The 19352-nt window shown below is 53.3% G+C and overlaps 1 protein-coding gene across 3 annotated transcripts in view; it reads left to right on the top strand.

Annotated features, from left to right (window-relative positions):
- Positions 1–1593: 1593 nt before the first annotated feature.
- IRS2 (insulin receptor substrate 2) overlaps positions 1594–19352 on the top strand; it is a 30567-nt gene continuing 12808 nt past the window's right edge. Inside the window, exons 1-2 of one of the 3 annotated variants that reach the window (XR_012009737.1) lie at positions 1594–5660; positions 7839–13095. Coding sequence is in view for 1 of the 3 variants with exons in the window: in XM_072782400.1 (XP_072638501.1) it covers positions 1622–5660 (4039 nt within the window). In the remaining 2 variants the exon portion in view is untranslated. The remainder of the gene's footprint in view (positions 5661–7838; positions 13096–19352) is intronic. The other 2 variants (XR_012009736.1, XM_072782400.1) reach the window with 2 other exon arrangements.

Raw genomic sequence — 19352 nt, forward strand, 5'->3', positions numbered from 1 at the left:
TTTCCGACCCAGCCGGGGCCGGCGGCGCAGGGCGCGCGGGTCTGGAGCCGCCCCCTCTTGCGCGCGGGGCCGCCGGGGCCGGAGGGGACCCGGGCTCGGGGCTGCGCCTCGCCGGAGCCCGCCCTCTTTCCGGCGCTATGGAAACCGCATTTCTGCGCGCCTGCTCGTCCTCCTTCTCTTTCTCTTGTTACATCCCAGGCACACGATTTCAACTTCCCGAGAACCTGACAAGTGAATGGCGCTGACGACGCCCCGGAAGAGCCCGCGACCCGGGCGCGGGGGAAGGGACCCCGGCAGCAGCCGGGCGCGCGCGGGCCGGGATGCGGGGGGCGCCGCGCCCCTCCCCTCCCGCCCGGGAAGGGCACCGAGCTGCCCAGACCCGGCGCTCCCCGCGGACAACCGTGATGCTCGTAAACAGGGCGCGGGCCAGGCCCCCGGGAACCACCCAGGCGCGCGCCCACCCCGGCCCGGGGCTCCGGGTCCGCGCGCCCGGGGGTGCCCGCGGAGGGGGTTACGGGAGGGCGGCCAAGTTCGCCGCCCGCCGGGCCCCCGCCGGCCCCCGCCGGCCCCCGCCCCCCGCGGAGTCCCTCCCCCGTCCCCGGCCCCCGCCCCCGGCCCCCGCCCCGGCGGAAGCTCCGAGCCCAGTTAATTGAGTCCGAGGCGGGAGGGAAGAAGGGCCCTGCGCGCGGAGGCCGGCCCCCGCCCCGCCCCGCCCCGCCCCGCCCCGCCCGCGCGCCCCGTTTCCCGCCCTGGGTGGCATCTCCTCCGCCGGCATCCACAACGAGCCCCTGATTAATGAGGCTCGGGCCGCCCCCGCCCCGCCCGGGCCCGGGCCTCCGCCGAGGGGGGAGGGGACGGCGGGAAACGCGGCCCGGGGAGAAAGGGGGGCGGGGCGGGGGCGCGCGGCCCGCCCCCCCGCGGCGCGCTCCCATTGGCCGCGCGGGCCGTCCGTCGGGGGGCGCGAAGCCAATGCGCGCGGCGGGGCGGGGCGGCCGCGCCGTGTGTGCCTGCGTAACGCCGAGTCACATGTTGTTTTGCTCCTGTTACTTCAGTCACTCGGTGCGCGATGTGTTACTCACTGTGCGGCGGGGACCGCGACGAGCCCGGGTCGCCGTTGGCAGCAGCAGCAGCAGCAGCAGCAGCAGCAGCAGCCGCCCCGGCGGCGGCGCGGACCCCGAGCGCCCGGGCGCACCCCGGCACCCCCGAGCGCGGCGCAGCGGCCGGAGCGGTGCGGCCGCGCGCGCCTTAGGCTCGGCCCCGCGGCTCGGGGACCCCGACTCCCGGCCCAGCCAGCGAGTCCCCAGGCGCCGCCCGAGAGCCCGGGAGGCGGCGGCTGCGGGCCGCCGGGCCAGGGGGCGGCCACCGCCCGCGCCGGGCATCCTCCGGGGCCCGGGGGCGCGGAGGGCGCTGCGCCACCGCGCGGGGCCGGCCCCCCCGCGGGCCTCCCCCGGCCTCCCCCACCTCCCGGGCCCGAGGGACCGGGGCTCGCGCGGGCGAGCAGGGGCGGGGGAGGGAGCCGCCCCCGCCCGCGCCCCCGCCCGCGCCCGCGCCCCCTCCGCTGCCCCCGGCGGCTCGGCTCGGCGCGGCGCGGCGCGGCTCGGCGCGGCCTGAAACGCCGGCGATGGCGAGCCCGCCGCTGCCCGGGCCCCCGGGGCCGGCGGGCGGCGACGGCCCCAACCTCAACAACAACAACAACAACAACCACAGCGTGCGCAAGTGCGGCTACCTGCGCAAGCAGAAGCACGGCCACAAGCGCTTCTTCGTGCTGCGCGGGCCCGGCGACGAGGCGGCGGCGACGGCGGGCGGGGTCCCGGCGCCGCAGCCGCCGCGGCTCGAGTACTACGAGAGCGAGAAGAAGTGGCGGAGCAAGGCGGGCGCCCCGAAGCGGGTCATCGCGCTCGACTGCTGCCTCAACATCAACAAGCGCGCCGACGCCAAGCACAAGTACCTGATCGCGCTCTACACCAGGGACGAGTACTTCGCGGTGGCGGCGGAGAACGAGCAGGAGCAGGAGGGCTGGTACCGCGCGCTCACCGACCTGCTCAGCGAGGGCCGCGCGGGCGACGCGCCCCCCGCCCCCGCCCCCGCCAACGCCGCCGCGTCCTGCAGCGCCTCGCTGCCCGGCGCCCTGGGTGGCTCGGCCGGCGCCGCCGCGGCCGACGACAGCTACGGGCTGGTGGCGCCCGCCACGGCCGCCTACCGCGAGGTGTGGCAGGTGAACCTGAAGCCCAAGGGCCTGGGCCAGAGCAAGAACCTGACGGGCGTGTACCGCCTGTGCCTGTCGGCGCGCACCATCGGCTTCGTGAAGCTCAACTGCGAGCAGCCGTCGGTGACGCTGCAGCTCATGAACATCCGCCGCTGCGGCCACTCGGACAGCTTCTTCTTCATCGAGGTGGGCCGCTCGGCGGTCACGGGCCCCGGGGAGCTGTGGATGCAGGCCGACGACTCGGTGGTGGCGCAGAACATCCACGAGACCATCCTGGAGGCCATGAAGGCGCTCAAGGAGCTCTTCGAGTTCCGGCCCCGCAGCAAGAGCCAGTCGTCGGGCTCGTCCTCCACGCACCCCATCAGCGTCCCCGGCGCGCGCCGCCACCACCACCTGGTCAACCTGCCCCCGAGCCAGACGGGCCTGGTGCGCCGCTCGCGCACCGACAGCCTGGCCGCCACCCCGCCGGCCGCCAAGTGCAGCTCGTGCCGGGTGCGCACGGCCAGCGAGGGCGACGGGGGCGCGGGCGCGGGGGCGGCGGGCGCGGGGGCGGGCGTGGGCGCGGGCGCGGGCGCGGGGGCGGGCGGCAGGCCGGTGTCGGTGGCCGGGAGCCCCCTGAGCCCCGGGCCGGTGCGCGCGCCCCTGAGCCGCTCGCACACCCTGAGCGGCGGCTGCGGCGGGCGCGCGAGCAAGGTGGCGCCGGCGCCGGCAGGGGGTGCCCTGCAGCACAGCCGCTCCATGTCCATGCCCGTGGCGCACTCGCCCCCGGCCGCCACCAGCCCCGGCAGCCTGTCGTCCAGCAGCGGGCACGGCTCCGGCTCCTACCCGCCGCCCCCGGGCCCGCACCCGCCCCTGCAGCACCCCCTGCACCACGCCGCGAGCCAGCGCCCGTCCAGCGGCAGCGCGTCGGCCTCGGGCTCCCCCAGCGACCCCGGCTTCATGTCGCTGGACGAGTATGGCTCCAGCCCCGGCGACCTGAGAGCCTTCTGCAGCCACCGGAGCAACACGCCCGAGTCCATCGCCGAGACGCCGCCGGCCAGGGACGGCGGCGGGGGCGAGCTGTACGGGTACATGACCATGGACAGGCCCCTGAGCCACTGCGGCCGCCCCTACCGCAGAGTGTCCGGGGATGGCGCCCAGGACCTGGACCGGGGGCTGAGGAAGAGGACTTACTCCCTGACCACCCCTGCCCGGCAGCGGCCGGTGCCCCAGCCCTCCTCCGCGTCCCTGGATGAGTATACCCTGATGCGGGCCACCTTCTCCGGCAGCTCCGGCCGCCTCTGCCCGTCCTGCCCCGCGTCCTCTCCCAAAGTGGCCTACAACCCGTATCCCGAGGACTACGGCGACGTCGAGATCGGGTCCCACCGCAGCTCCAGCAGCAACCTCGGTGCCGACGACGGGTACATGCCCATGACCCCCGGCGTGGCCCTCATGGGCGGGGGCGGTGGCAGCTGTAAGAGTGACGACTACATGCCCATGAGCCCCACCAGCGTGTCGGCCCCCAAGCAGATCCTGCAACCGCGGGCCTCCGCCGCCGCCCTGCCCCCCACGGGGGCTGCAGTGCCAGCGCCCGCCCCGTCGGCCGGCAGGGCCTTCGCGGCCAGTGGCAGCGGCGTTAGCTACAAGGCGAGCTCCCCAGCCGAGAGCTCCCCCGAGGACAGCGGGTACATGCGCATGTGGTGTGGCTCCAAGCTGTCCATGGAGAGCGCCGACAGCAAGCTGCTACCCAACGGGGACTACCTCAATATGTCCCCCAGCGACGCGGGTACCTCGGGGACTCCTCCGGACTTCTTTTCGGCCGCCTTGCATGGCAGTGGGGAGATGCTCAGGGGAGTGCCTGGCTACTGCTACAGCTCCCTGCCGCGCTCCTACAAGGCGCCCTACACGTGCAACGGGGACAACAACGACCAGTACGTGCTCATGAGCTCCCCCGTGGGGCGCATCCTGGAAGAGGAGAGGCTGGAGCCGCCCGCCAGCCCGGGGCCCACGGCCGGCGGCGCCTTCGCGGGGGCGGGCGGCCACACCCAGCCCCCCCACCCAGCAGTGCCTTCGCCCGGCAGGCCCGGTGGCAGCAGCGCTGGCCGCCCCGACGGCTTCCTGACCCAGCGCTGCCGGGCAGTGCGGCCCACGCGCCTGTCCCTGGAGGGGCTGCAGACGCTGCCCAGCATGCACGAGTACCCTCTGCCGCCCGAGCCCAAGAGCCCCGGCGAGTACATCAACATTGACTTCGGCGAGGCCGGGGCCCGCCTCTCCCCGCCCGCGCCCCCGCTGCTGGCCTCGGCGGCCTCGTCGTGCTCGCTGCTGTCCGCCAGCAGCCCGGCCTCCTCCCTGGGCTCGGGCACCCCGGGCACCAGCAGCGACAGCAGGCAGCGCTCCCCGCTCTCCGACTACATGAACCTCGACTTCAGCTCGCCCAAGTCGCCCAAGCCCGGCGCGCAGAGCGGGGACCCCGTGGGCTCCCTGGACGCCCTCCTGTCCCCCGAGGCCGCCTCGCCCTACCCGCCGCTGCCCCCTCGCCCCGCCGCCCCCGCGGCCTCCCTGCAGCTGCAGCCGCCCCCGCCGCCGCCCCCGGGGGAGCTGTACCGCCTACCCCCGGCCGCCCCGTCGCAGGGCCCCGGCGCGGCCTCCTCCTCTTCCTCGGAGCCCGGGGACAATGGTGACTACACCGAGATGGCCTTCGGCGTGGCTGCCACCCCGCCACAACCCATCGCGGCGCCCCCGAAGCCAGAGGGCGCCCGCGTGACCAGCCCCACGTCCGGGGTGAAGAGGCTGAGCCTCATGGACCAGGTGTCGGGAGTCGAGGCCTTCCTGCAGGCCAGCCAGCCCCCGGACCCGCACCGGGGCGCCAAGGTCATCCGCGCCGACCCGCAGGGGGGCCGGCGCCGCCACAGCTCTGAGACCTTTGCCTCGACCACCACTGTGACCCCCGTGTCCCCCTCCTTCGCCCACAACCCCAAGCGCCACAACTCGGCCTCTGTGGAAAACGTGTCTCTCAGGAAAAGCAGCGAAGGGGGCAGCAGCGGCGTCCTGGGTGCCGGGGACGACCGCCCCACGTCCCCCCGCCAGCTGCAGCCGCCGCACCCCCAGCAGGCGCGCCCCTGGGGCCCAGGTCAGCCCGGGGGCTTGGTCGGCTGCCCTGGGGGCAGTGGCGCCCCAATGCGCAGGGAGACCTCTGCCGGCTTCCAGAATGGCCTCAACTACATCGCCATCGACGTGAGGGACGAGCCTGGGCTGTCACCCGCCCCGCAGCAGCATCCGCATCCTCATCCGCAGCCCGGAGACAAGAGCGCCTGGGGCCGGACCCGCAGTCTCGGGGGCCTGATCACCGCCGTGGGGAGCAGCGGCGGCGGTGGGGTGTGTGGGGGGCCCAGCCCCGGCGCCTTGCCCCCCGCCAACACCTATGCCAGCATTGACTTCCTGTCCCATCACCTGAAGGAGGCCACCATCGTGAAAGGTGAGGCCCTTGGACCTTGTGAAGGGTGGGAGGACCGGTGGGAGGATGGCTGGAAGCACCGGTGGGAGAACCGGTGGGAGAGCGGGGGCTGCTGTTCTTTGCTACCTGGACCTGAGTGCCAAAATATCGGGCCAGCCTTCCGGTTTGGTTTTCCTTCCTGCCCCCTCGGCTTCCTTCTTCTCCAAACACCAAGAGCCGTCCAGTGGTCTTCCGTGATATCTCTGAGTTGGAGGTGAAGCCTCCCACTCAGGAGCTGTGGACTTGTTGTTTGGACCCCACCCCCTCCTCCCCTCTGTCCCCAGGGCACGGGTCTTCCCACGTCAGCCACCCCAGAGTGCCAGGGGTTGGTTCTTGACCTGAAGTTCTGACAGCTCCCTCACCCTTTGTCTTTGTTTTCCTGGAAGCAGGTCCCACCTGATTTTTGCTGAGCCTTAAAGTTTTTAAAGACAGGCCTGCAAGTCATTTAGAAAATGAGCATCCATTTTGGTGGCTGCAACAGGGAACAGTTATAACCGGTGGTTCAGTTTTACACAGAAACTGTAGGGGCTTTTCCGTAAGAGGCATCGTTTTTCTCCCAAGGGTCTGACAGGGTGGCAGTGCCTACACGTGGGGTAGAAGCAGTAGTTCTCTGACTCGAGCATACCTGGGGGGTCACCTGGTCAGAGATGGCTGAAGCCTGGATGACTGGGTTGTGCAGAGCCCCAGAGATTGTGATGCGGAAGGTGTAGGGCGTGGCCTGGAAGGTGCCTTTCTCGGAAGTTCCCAGGTTGTGTTGCTGCTGCTGGTTGGGGAACATCCTCTGAGAACCCTGTCCCAGGTTAGGCTCACCTGAGGAGGTTTGAGAAAGCCCCTTTGGGGCCTCGCCCCAGACAGATTGAAGCAAAGCCTCCGGTGGGCAGAGCACAGGCACCAGTGTTGTTCACAGTTTGCCTGGGTGATAACGTGCAGCCGGGATTTAGAATCAGTGCTTTAGAGGAAACAAGTGAAAGACAGCCACGTGGTGTTTTCAAGAACAATTGGACAGGATGGTGCCCCGCATCCTTCACGTTCTTATCAAAAATCCATGAGGAGAGGTGTGCTTGCTTTGCAGCTGGTGGTGCATTCTGAGGATCTCAAACTTTGAATGACTGGGTGGTAGGGGTGTGAATGTTCAATTCACAAGTTCCTAATTTTTCTTTGGTGATGTGTGTGTTTGGGGAGGGTTCTAGTAAGGTAGAGGCTCCGGAGGAACCACAAAATATAAAGCAGCAAATAGTGTTAATGTAGATGCCGGCGTGAAGTCAGAAGTCTGCAAAGGGTCCGAAGTGACGATCTCCACAGCTTTTGGGGATCCGTGCGCCTTTTGGTCTTAAACAGAGTAGCTGAAAGCTAAGTCCAGCATACAGTTGATAGTATGCCTGGGACGGTTAGTCCATGGGATGTAAAAGTATAGCTGTAGGGTAAATAGCCTGTTGTTCTACTATAAGAGAGGAAGAGCTCTTTACTTTTTTATTAAAACCATAGAATAAAAGATGAAAAGAGTCCTAGAGAATTATCAGAAGTATGGTGCTCTAGCACCATCTAATTAAATCAATCGGAACTTGTCAGAGTGTATCCCATAAACGATGACTTGCCTCTGAAGGTCACTTTGCTTGCAGTTAAGTTAAACACTACAGATACTTCTGAAAAATTGTTTGTGTGTCAGGGAGTTGAAGGATTAGCTGCAGTCTAGGACACAGACCATAGAAACACACAGGCATGACTGGAATTGAGGGGGGGGGGGAGGGAGAAATGCATGCATGCAAACATTTTCCTCGCATGCCCAGATGGGTATATGGGGGATATGCCATAGTAAACATGAAAGTACATTTTGCTGAAATCTGATTCTAATCAGAAAAGCAGCCTGAGAACATAACACCTTTTTTACCCCTTTTGGTGAAACAGGAAGCAAAACCCTGGCCTGGATTATAGAAGGCCCCAGGAGTGGGTTCCTGCAGGAGCAGGAGGAGTGAGCTGGGGTTTGCCTCTACCAGCCTGAAAGGATTCAAGGCCTTTCTGATAAGGGAGATACATTAAGAAACGTGATTCATGTTATGATATAATGCCCTTTTCAAACTCGGGGAAAATAAAATGTTAAACTGCGAGAGATAAGTTTAGTTAGAGACCTGATTTAGCTTGTTCTGTTTGTTTTCCCACCAGTATAAAATTCCTTTCAACCTATAGGACTCAGGACTCCTGAAACCAAAACAGCAGTTCGTAGGCTCGGTGGTGGCTGAACAAAGATGAGATTGAATTTGCTTGCCGTTTTTCCAAAGACTCTGTGAGCATTATGGTAAACACCTTTTTAAGAAGAGAAAGGACTATTTTTAAGCAAGATCGAGAACTGCAATTGATCCATTGTGCCAGAACCACAGTTTTTTAAGAGGGCTACATGCGAAATGGATTTCTAGTGAACTGATTTGACACAAGAACAGTAGAACAGGAAAGACGAGGATGTCATCTTAATGAATGTGGAACCTGCGCTGTGGTCTGTGGAGCCAGAGAGGAACTCAAAATGAACGTCCACTTTTATTTAACTCACGTGTGCATGTAGAAATTTGTCTGTGGTGCTCATAAATAAAGAGTTCACGGGAGATAAGCGTCCTTTGGGAGGATGATTTATAGGGAGGAAGACTTGGAAAGCATTTCTTTGAAGATGAAATAGGAGAAAAAACTTCCTGGGTCATTGTGTGCATGGCCTGGCGCTCAGAAGTGGCATAGGTGTCTGTTCACACTGAGCTCCTCCGTCTCCACATGGGGAAATGTCATTAATTATGCTGAAGCAGAATGATTTGGGGTCCTGCAGTAGGGTTTGGCATTTGCATAAGTGGTAACAAAGACACAAGATTTCTGCAACAACGTTTGATAGTTGTTTACAGTAGAGTTGGGGGATGGTGGGATTTCGGTGCCAGAAGCAAGTCAGTGCACTTTAGGGGTGTGTGTGTGTGTGTGTGTTTGTGTATGTGCATGCTCTGGATTAATATATGATAATAATCTGTATAACACAATAGTTATGGATTAATCCAGAGCAAATAAAATTTGAACTGTAAATTATCCATCTTATTGGGGAGCAAAGGAAGGCCCTTTCTGCATGCTTTGCGGGTGCGTACATAGGAACATTGAACCAATCTGTCAGAACGTTGTTGTTTTGGAATTGAAAATACAGTGTGGAATTTACTATGCTTTAAAACAGCATTTAAAAATTAACTGTATACATGTTTGTGCTACGACTAGGTTGGTGTAGATCATAAAAGGTGCTATCTAACTGTTCCTCTTTGGTGGGATTTTTGTTCTAAAATTGGTTTTTATGTATGTATAAGGCAGATTAGATACGAGTTACCGCTGAAAGCATCTCTGTTTAAATTCTGATTGATAAGAGGACTATTTGTTCCTATCCTATGGTCAGAGAATTTGGGGACAGCAGGAACGTCTCCAAAGGAACAAGATAATCACGATTTATGTTTAAAAGGATTGCCTATTGGAAGTCTGAAAGCAAAGAACCTGAATATTTTTAGAACTCCAATGAGATTGCTTGACAAACCACATGCCCTTTATTTTTCTGTTTTGCGTGCTCTCCTGCTTTGGTTGGCCAGCTCTGGTCGTAATAAGATAATAATGAACACTGCTCCTGCCCTGTTCCCGGGAACAGACAACCAAGGTGCTAATGAAAACACACAGGCTTTCGTGAATGAAAGTCACGTGACTTGTTCTACTTCCTTTATTGAAAGAGAAACCTTTACAAAAATAGTACTTCGTAGAAGGAAGCATAGTATGTGGAACATTAAACCAGGAATCAGGAAACCAGGTTTCTGGTTGCTGATCTTAATGAGTCATTGTGTGACAGAGGAGAACCATTTAACCCCACTTTCTCACTTTCTCTGTCTGTAAAATGGGGTAATTATAACCCTCTCACTCCTGTGGCCTCGGCCATTGGGAGGTCCAGCAGATCATAAAAATCAAGAACGGTTAAAATGCTCTCCTGAAGGATCCTGCTGATAAACTCACTGACACTATTGATACTTATTGCCTTGAAACTATGAGGGTTTATAGGAAAGTCACTTTTGTCAATGAGTGTTCTTAAAAAGAAACAACTCACGGTCGTCTAAAAATGGAGCTAACGCCTTTTTTAAGAGATGCATGTCTTTTCTTCTTCATTGCTAATTCCACTCCAGTCTCCAAGAACCATGTTTTCCCCTCATCTTTACCCAACTTGAGATTTTGTTCATAGATAATCAATTGCAATGAAGTAGTGTTTTAAATTACGTAGTGAGGGATCCCTGGGTGGCGCAGCGGTTTAGCGCCTGCCTTTGGCCCAGGGCGCGATCCTGGAGACCCGGGATCGAATCCCATCGTCGGGCTCCCGGTGCATGGAGCCTGCTTCTCCCTCTGCCTGTGTCTCTGCCTCTCTCTCTCTCTATGTGACTATCATAAATAAATAAAAATTAAAAAAAATAAATAAATAAATTACGTAGTGAAATGACATAATCAAGGAAAACAGCGTCCTAAAGCTGAAACTATATTAAGACCATACTTTTGATTACCTTTTATAATTTGTTTGTATGTCAACAGGTATTGTCAATATGAAAATTAATAATTACGATACTCATTTTTTTTAACTGATAGTTTTGGCTTTTAACGTGGGCTGTATTGAGAGAAAAACAGAACCCTTAAACTTTCAGCTGCTGAACCTAGTGTTGGGCTTGGGGGTTCTCTTTTAGGGTTGATTTAACTAGGGTAGCCCCTCCTGCTCTGTTTTGATTTTTTTTGGTTGTCAGACATGGTAGGAAAACCTCCAGTGTTTGTTTGATTCGTTTGCTCTTGCACAGGCCCACTCCCCCACAAAAGGAATTTTAATAGATAATTAAATATAATTATTTTCTTTGGAATTATGTGTATTACACGAATCTCTCTGTTTTTCTGGAGAGGAGGAGGACTCGTAGCACTTTTATTTACTACCAGCATGGGTATAATGGGTTTTCTGTTAAAATTCCCACTAATGCATTTTCTGTAGAAGCATAGTTCCAAGAGCTAGTTAACTTTTGGTATCAGATTTGGCAAGTTGAGAGGGTTTTTTGTTTTGTTTTGTTTTTTTGGGTAGCACAGAATCAAGTGTTCCCATTTCACCTTAGAAACTTAAGGGAAAATGTAACTTTACTCTTTTTATCTGCACTGCCAAGTAGAGTGAGGAAAAACTCAGAGGGAAGTGAAGCCCCGCCCAAAGCCGGGTCTTCACCGACTCCACGAATAGTAGGAGAGTTCGCTGCAGATTTTCTCTACTACAGACATGAGGAGAATGTCTTTCTATTCAAGATGAGCAAGACATTTTAATAAACAAATGAAAACCAAATTTTCTGACCCTCCAATGTGATCAGTTGTAACCACGTTACTGATCAAGTAGAAACGTACTATCTAAATATAATCGGGGAGACTCTCTGTTGATTTTATCTATTTGAATGTGTTCTTCAAGATCACTGTGGTTTTTTTAATCATTCAAGGTAGATCATTGCAGACTGAGTTCATTGGTAGGTTTTTTTTTTTCTGAGGAGGACGAGTGGAGTCATCATTCAAGATAGGGCAAATGCTGAGGCTGAGAACTGCTAGTGAGGATTCGATTTCTTTCTAGATAGCCACAGAGACTTGAGTTAACGGCACACGAAAATAAAAGGCACAGAAGGAAGTTTGAATAGAGGGAGTAGAAATACACGTTGTACACTACCATTTTGCTCAGTGGATGCGAATAATACAAGATCCTTCTGTGCATGGTACTCTTGCTGCTTAATTGAATTCATTGCATGGGAACGCTGGGATAGAATTGGGTTAAAATTTAAAGGCTGCACGTTTACAAGCGGTAAAATAGTCAAGTTAGCGGTTCTGATTTCTCAGCGATTACACTAGAAAAATATTAAATTTGCATAAAGTCGCTTTTACAGGTCCAGAGACATTGTAAACCTTGAGCAGACAAATGTGTCTTCAGATTTGGCCCCATTTTCTTATGCCATACATAATATTTACACCCACAAACAAGATTTATAAAATACTCCTTGCCTATTGTGCTTTTAGTGAAATTTGGAATATTTGGTTAAATATGGTGGTACGTAATATGCCTTAAGATAAATGACCATATGCACAGCACCTTGTCAGTACTGGTTGTTTTTTTGTTTTGTTTTGTTTTTAGTTTCTATTTTATTGTATTTATTGGTTTTTAAGATTTTACTAATTTATTTTAGAGAGAGGAGTGAGGGAGGAGCAGAGGGGAAAGGGACAAGCCGACTCTGTGCTAAGTGTGGAGCCCTAAGCCAGACTCAGTCTCATGACCCTAAGATCATGACCTGAACCAAAATCAAGATCTGACGCTCAACTGGCTGAGCCACCCAGGTGTCCTTTAGTATTGATTTTAAACAGTATCAAATTTTCCAGAAATAAATATTTTGTGTGTGTGTGTGTGTGTGTGTAGGGGAGGGGGCTCCATGTCTTATCTAATCATGCCCCAAGAGGCTTGGTGGGAATTTTGTCTTTGTGAAACTCAAATACTGAATAATGACGTGTTCTCTAATCACGTTAAAACTTTACAACCTTAAGTATAATTATAGTCTTACTGGTGCTTTAATCTATCCATAGGGTGTTGGTATAAATCGTTGGGTGAATGATTGTAGTCTAGTATTAAATTGCAATTTTTTCAGTGTGTAAAAATGGGGATTATGATAGATTTCATTATATTATGTGATTTTAATAATTACTTTAAAATCCGTATGTTTATCCTAAGAAGGATTTATGCTTTTACATAGTATTAATGCCTGATCTCTAGCATTTATGAGTGTGACGTAGTGCTTCCTCTGTCCAAATGTAAAAGTAGTTACTTAGGGGAGGGAGCCCATCATTTGCCTCTGAATTAGGTGCTACTAAGAATCCCAGAACCTGATGCGCAGTGAAAGAAGGCAGCTGGAGCTGGTGCTGGTGAAGTTGTAACCATTATGCTGATCAGTATTGGAAGAGTATTGTGTTGCCCTAACTCCTTTAGGTCAAAAGAATTGTTTAAAATCCAGGCACTGTTTTTTTCCTCACTTCATGGCATCGAGACATTTTCTTCCCTGTAGTATCACATTATACTCCCAAACCCAGTGACATTAGGCAGGGCCACTCCTTGGGAATGAGGAATCTGCAGCAGAGAGAGGCCCCGGGACTTGGCCAGGTTCCGAGAGCTGAGAGGAGTACTGTTGGGTGAGCCTCAGAAGGTGCCCATTGACCATCCTTGTCCTGCCTTGTCCTGCGGTCCTGCCTCCTCAGGTCTGACTCGGCAGCCTGTGCTCTTACATCCCATCATACTGTCTCCGAGTGCTACAAACTGTCTGCTGGGGAAGCTCAGAGCCAACAGTTACATTAGGATTTTAGCCTAGACCCGTCTCAGGCAACTATCCAGGTAGCTGTTTTGTTTTCTATTTCGCTTGGCTGATACTTACTGAATTTCCCTCTTTTTTTTCCCATGTGTTTATTGATTCTGAGTAAAATGTGGGCAGTTAAGCAGGAAGTAGGACATGGAAGGGAAGCCCCCTAATTTTTTTAAACCCGTTTTATGCCTGGCAGTATGCAGAGCTCAGGATCTGATAGGACTTTCACAGCCATCACTGTGTTGGTGGCTTCAGAGTGGTGGTTCCAGGTTGTTGACTGGTCATCTGTTCTGGGGCTTTCCAGTCTCACTTCCTGGGGTCCCAGTGGTCTGCAACACTGAAAGCTCCTATTCCTCTAGCTGCTTTTTGTTTCAACAAAGCTGGCTATATATTATCCTTGAGAAGATGCCTCTCCGCCCTCCCACCACCAAATACATGAAAATTCTGTCCACACAGTGTGGTGAGGATCAGGAGAGAATGCAAGGTCGTTTCAAGGGAGAGGAGTTGGGAACGGTTGGTATAATAAAACTCATTTAAGCCTGCGTACACAGAGGCTCAGGGAGGTCAGACCTTTTTTCCAAGGTCACCATTTAATTCGTTGGTAGAAATGTTTGTAAATATTATCAAGAAAGAATAGAGTATGCCCTGTCTCTGTGGGTCTTTTGTGTACCACTGAATAACTTCCTCCCAGGGCTGTCGTATTCGCTCCAGAACAACTCAGCGTTTGTACAAGTGGTATCTGTCCTTTTTTTTTTTTTTCTTTTTTTTTTGACTTTGGAACATTTTGCTTCATGCGTAGACTAGCAGGTCTGCTGGCCGACAGAAGCAGAGGATGCAGAGGCACCTAGGTAAGGAAGAGTGCTGTGAATCAGGAGACACGCCTGCTCACGATCATGTGGGCAGTGTGTACTGGGGAAGCAGAAGAGCGAAGGTTTGGCAAACATTCAAGATCATGTGCTTACTTGTTAAAAAAAAAAAAAGAAGAAAAGAAAGAAGAAAATTCTTGGCATGATTCCAGTGGAAAAGCCTCTGTTACCTGGGAAAAACATATGTCCTTGCCATTTGTGATGGGTTCAAGCTAGATGCTTGATCTGGTTATGGCGTGAGGTGTCTTTGTGATAGATTTATTCCATAAGTGAAATACATATTCTCCTCCTTATGAATAAGTCCATTAACAGTTTCCTAAGAAATGAGTCATTAACCTACTTAATGATGAGTGTATTTGAAAACTAACCAATTTAGAATTTGCCTAAGGACCAATAAGTTAACTAATCAGTTGTTGCTAGGTGGTAATCTTCTGGGGACCAGATTATTTCACGAGTGCCTCTCTTATTTTCAAGATTTTTTTTTCTGAAAAAAAGAAATCATTTAACTGAATTTTTGAATGAAGAGAAATGGTTTTTCTACCTTCCTAATGATGTGACTGTGACCCCACTTTCAAAGGCAGAAGGGAAGATGTAAACAAACCAAAATTCATAGGCTGTCCATATTTTTAAAAAATGCAATGGGGATCTACGGGCTGAGTTGGTTTTGTTTACATTAGCTGCCAGTCTCTCCAGCATCCTCCGAGAGAGGACTTCCTTCCTAGCAGATGGCAGCCTGGGGCCACACGCCTCCCTGGTAAGCATCGTGCACCAGTAATCTACCCAGCCCCTCGGGAAGGAGGCTGCCGCCGCCCACTGGGGTCAACAAACCAGGGCGATGCAGCTCCCTCCCCTGCCCTTCCCATCAGTGCACTGCAAAAACAGCCTTTCGGGGTGAGGGTGGGGGAGAGCAGAGTTCAGAGCGCCCTGTCTCTGGGTTCTGGGTCTGGAGAGTACTCACCAGGTGAAATGCAAAAGCTGCCGAATAAAGATGCTGCTGTGCTTGCGCTGTAGGGAGTCTTCATAAATAAATGCAGCAGTGTTTCCCAGGGCGAGGTTTGGATCCCCTCCTTAGAGAACCCCTGAACTGGCGTGGCCGCACTGCCAGGTGCTGGCGGTGGGAAGCCAGGGAAGTAGGGACTGGGGTGGGTGAAGGCTGAGAGTTCCCCGCCTGCAGTAGAAGCCACGCCCATGCCTCCCCCCCCCCCCCAGGGGACTTGGCCCCACACCACAGCCTGCCAGTGCCTCTTTCCCTGTCCCCAGTGCAGGGTCCCAGGCACCCGCTGGGCCAATGGCAGGGGCGGGGGGTGCAGAAGCATGAAGAGAAGTTTTGGAAATAGGCCAGGACATTCTTAATAAGTTTAAAAACTATGCAAATCGTGCTTTAGAAACTCTGAGCAATAAGCAGTATTAAACAAGGCACCAATTAGTGTGCATAGAGCAGCTTGATTTTGTTTGAGGGTGAGAGGGAGGTAGGAGTAGTACTCTGGGACCCTGTCAACATTCTGGAGCTCCTGAACTACTCAGAGGACAGAAGTTGCTAGAAAGAGACACTCAGGCGGTCAGTTTCTTTCGCCAAAGGCTGGATGCATTTTTTGGAAGATAAATTGCTCAAGTGATGGGTGGCAACGCATACCTCTGTTTTATTCTTACATGATAGCAGGGTTTTCAAAAATAGTTTTCTGGCATAAAAGTGACCTAAAACAGCACTTTGTGTATACAGATGAAACAAACAAATGCATTTGCTACTCATTCCGTCTTCCAGTTATATTTATCAAATAAGTCTGATGACATTTCTGCAAAGAACTTTCATTAGTTTGCTAAGTAGACTTCTTATAAACGTACAGTTCAATTGAAAATATTTAGGTACTATTTAGCCAAATACACGAGTTGCAAAACTGCAAAATCTGTATTTCTTCCTTCTTTAGGATGTTATAAATCCAGGAGCGTACATTTATTTTATAGTCTGCAACAGAAAATTAACTTTTCAGCTGGTTCGGTAAAAAGTGGAAACTTGAATAACGTGTGGTGTGGAAATATTAGATATGAAAGCCCGACAAACTTACAAACAATGAATTTTAAAACATCCTTTAACCTTTACTTATTTTGAAATTTTAAAATGAGCATTTTCTCTGAAAGTTTACATAGCTTCTAAGCATAATGACATTTTGGTGTTTATGGTCCTATCAGAGTTTTAAAGATGCAGTAGAAGAACTCACCTTAATTCCATTTTACTTCTTATCATTATTTGCAGTTTAGCTTATCAGTAGGGCTGGTTTATTAGTAGCCTTCGTTCCAAATGAAATAACCACAGCAGTAAAATACCCAAGTTTCTCTGGCATGGAGCATTTAATTAAGTTCCTAGAATAACTCTGGGTGATAAGCATTCATCTCCACGACTCTGGAGTCTGTCCTGTTCAGCTGGAATGTTCAGAATTCTTCGTGTCTTGAGGCATTTCCTAGAGTTGACAGTTTAGCCAGTTACTCGATGGAGATTCAGTGTGTATGAACACCTGAGTAGTCGCCGGGGGCCACTCGGTGCTCCCCACGTAGGCTGTTTCCTGGGCAGCGGCATGGAGCGTTCCAGGAGTCGTCCGTCCGACCTTCTCAGTGGGGTGGCCTCGCTGGAAGGTTCTGATGGAGCCACTCCGCGCTCAGTCCTGTCTCCATACTCTTGGGGTTCCTCCGATGATGCTGGGTCAGTTTTCTTCTCAGAAACTGTGGGTTCAGTTTGCCAGGGTCCTGGCTGCTGGGTATAGCTCACTCTAGCCTCTGCCCGTAACTGTCCCAGGATTTCTCCTTGTACCCCATCTTTGCTGTCAGTGGAAGTATTCCAGAAACTTCCCAACACTGGGATATTGGCCTCCTTTTCCAGAGCCTTCCGATTCTTTGCAGCTTACCCACCATCCACTGCTGCTTAACGGATGTCCTCTCTTTTGTTTGCGTGGTGGGAGTTCTTTCTGTGAACTCATCCTTAATTCTGCAACACCAAGCGTTCATGGCCACACACGTGGAAAGCTCACATGTAAAATGCTTACTGCTACTGCTCGCGCCCCACTGTGGCCTTCCATAAATGGTGAACATGTAGATTTTAGACACTATCCTAATAATTTCCAAATCAGGCCGACACATCTTTAACGCACCTTCAGTGGCATGCAGGTGTATCTGAAGCCCTTGAAAGCGGACGTCCTTTTTATAGACCCAGTGATCTGGCCAGGAAAGCCCGTCCCCCTCCTGCACAAGGGAGGCCCCCCTGGCTACCAGCAGCTCCCTCTGCTCTGAGACCTGCTGCTGCCAGACCCATCTCTGCCTTGGCATCCACTGTGGAGAGGAGAGGGCCATCCATCGGCCAGGCAGCTGTATCTCCAACCCATCAGACTGATGTGGGAGTTGGTTTCCTGTCCTTCTGTCCTTTTTACATTTTCCCACCTTTAAGTGCTCATTCAGGGCAGGGAGTGGTGCGGCGGCGGGGGGGGGGGGGGGGGGGGGGGGGGGGGGGGGGGGGACTGATAGGAGTGTCACTTAATGCTGCTTGGGAGGGTAGAAAGATGGGCTGTGGGCAGGAGGGACAGAGGCAGAAAGGTTAGATCTCCCTTCAACTTTCAGAGTTAATCAAATTGTTAAATTTTTTTTCATGACAAAGATGCCAGTTGTTACTTGTTGAATACTTTTAAACTGTTTCACTCATTTGAAAAATATTAAAGTGTATGAGAGAAAGAAACAGGTTTGGTTCCCAAGCTTAAAAGAAAAACAAAAGGTACTCAGTGTTCAAGCCTATATTTGAAACCTAGGAAATAAATTTAATTTCGTTATGTTTTCAGATGATGAAGTATTATAGGTAGTAATAGATGCTCCAGAAAATAAAGTGGCGGAAGGGAGGGAGGGGAGAGGTGACAGCTTGAAGGTGATAAAGAAGCAGGTCTTCTAGATCTTTACGGGGAGAATCCATATAGGCAAAGGAATACCTGTGCAAAGGCCCTGGGGCAGAAGATTGCTGGTATGTTCCGCAATGAGGAGTGGGTCAGTATGACTGACGAAGAAGGAGAAAGGCAGAGCATATTAGGTGAAGTGAGGGGGTGACAAGGGACCATGATCTGTAGAGCTCGGTCAGCCGTTGTAAAGATGTCAGCTCATATTTTAATAATGTAAAGGAGCATAGAATCATCTAATTCTGCCATCTTGTGTGTGGGGTTTTTTTTTGTTTTTTTGATTTTTGTTTTTTTGTTTATTGTTTTTTGATTTTTGTTTTTTTGGTTTTTTTGTTCTTTTTTTGCCTCGTGAGGGATATGGCAGCTCTTGAATTTCCTTTTCCAAACTAGCATAGAAGCTGGGAGAAACCCTGAAAATGGGTTGAGGCACTGAGTTGTGAGGGGGTGGGCGCTGGAAGATGATAAACAAGATTAACAGCCAAGCACCTGCCTCCTGGTGGAATTATGTACATGATTATGCAAACATCTGTAAAGAGCCTTATAATTTATAAAACATTTTTTTTAAAGATTTTATTTATTTATTTATGAGAGACACAGAGAATGAGAGAGAGAGAGAATGAGGCAGAGACACAGGCAGAGGGAGAAGCAGGCTCCATGCAGGGAGCCTGACGTGGGACCCCGGTCTCCAGGATCATGCCCTAGGCCGAAGGCGGCACTAAACTGCTGGGCCACCCGGGCTGCCCTATAAAACATTTCTAACTGTTGTCGAGTCCTCGGGACCTCCTTGGAGGGAGGTTCTTGTTATTCTTATGTTTTAAAGAAAAACCTGGGGCTGGAGAGACTCTTTGGGCCTGGGAGGTGTGATGCTGCCTGCTTCTGGGTCTTGCAGGTGACATGCTGGCTCCTTTGGGGGGAGAAAGGACACTCACTCATCCTGACCAGCCAAACCGTGGGTGGGTCTGGCGCTGGGTTAGTGCCGCGTGCGGCCGCCTGCCATTAGTTGGGCAGGCTCTGCTCTTGCTCAGGAGTGCCAGGTTCGAGCTGCACACTGGGTTGGTTTCATCGTCCAGGGATGGAGCTCGGATTCCTCCGTGTGTTTCACAGAGAGAAACCGGCAGGACAGTGCTGATACTAGGAGTGAGCCAGGCTCCAAGGCTGCCAGGAGGACCCACCCGCCCTCAGTCTGTGTGTGAGCAAAATGGATGTTTTGCGAGTGGATTTGTGTGCAGTTATTTGTAGCTTGTATCGTTTGAAGACTTGACGTAGCATGTAGGTCTGTCTTCAGGATTTAGGTTTTGTCTCACTTAATTTTTGTGAAATACGTACATCATACGGTAGCGTACATGCAAGGTGTTAAAGAAGCTCCTCCGTTGGAAGAAGACTGGTGGTCTGCTCCTGGCGGTTTGCTTACCTGCATTAGCAGTTACAACTTCCACTTGGGTTGCCCTTGCCTCTTCCAGGCCAGAATCGTGAAATTTCCATGTTGACGTTCACGTG

This window comes from Canis lupus, chromosome 17, assembly GCF_048164855.1.
Source record: "Canis lupus baileyi chromosome 17, mCanLup2.hap1, whole genome shotgun sequence".
NCBI classification, from domain to species: domain Eukaryota; kingdom Metazoa; phylum Chordata; class Mammalia; order Carnivora; family Canidae; genus Canis; species Canis lupus.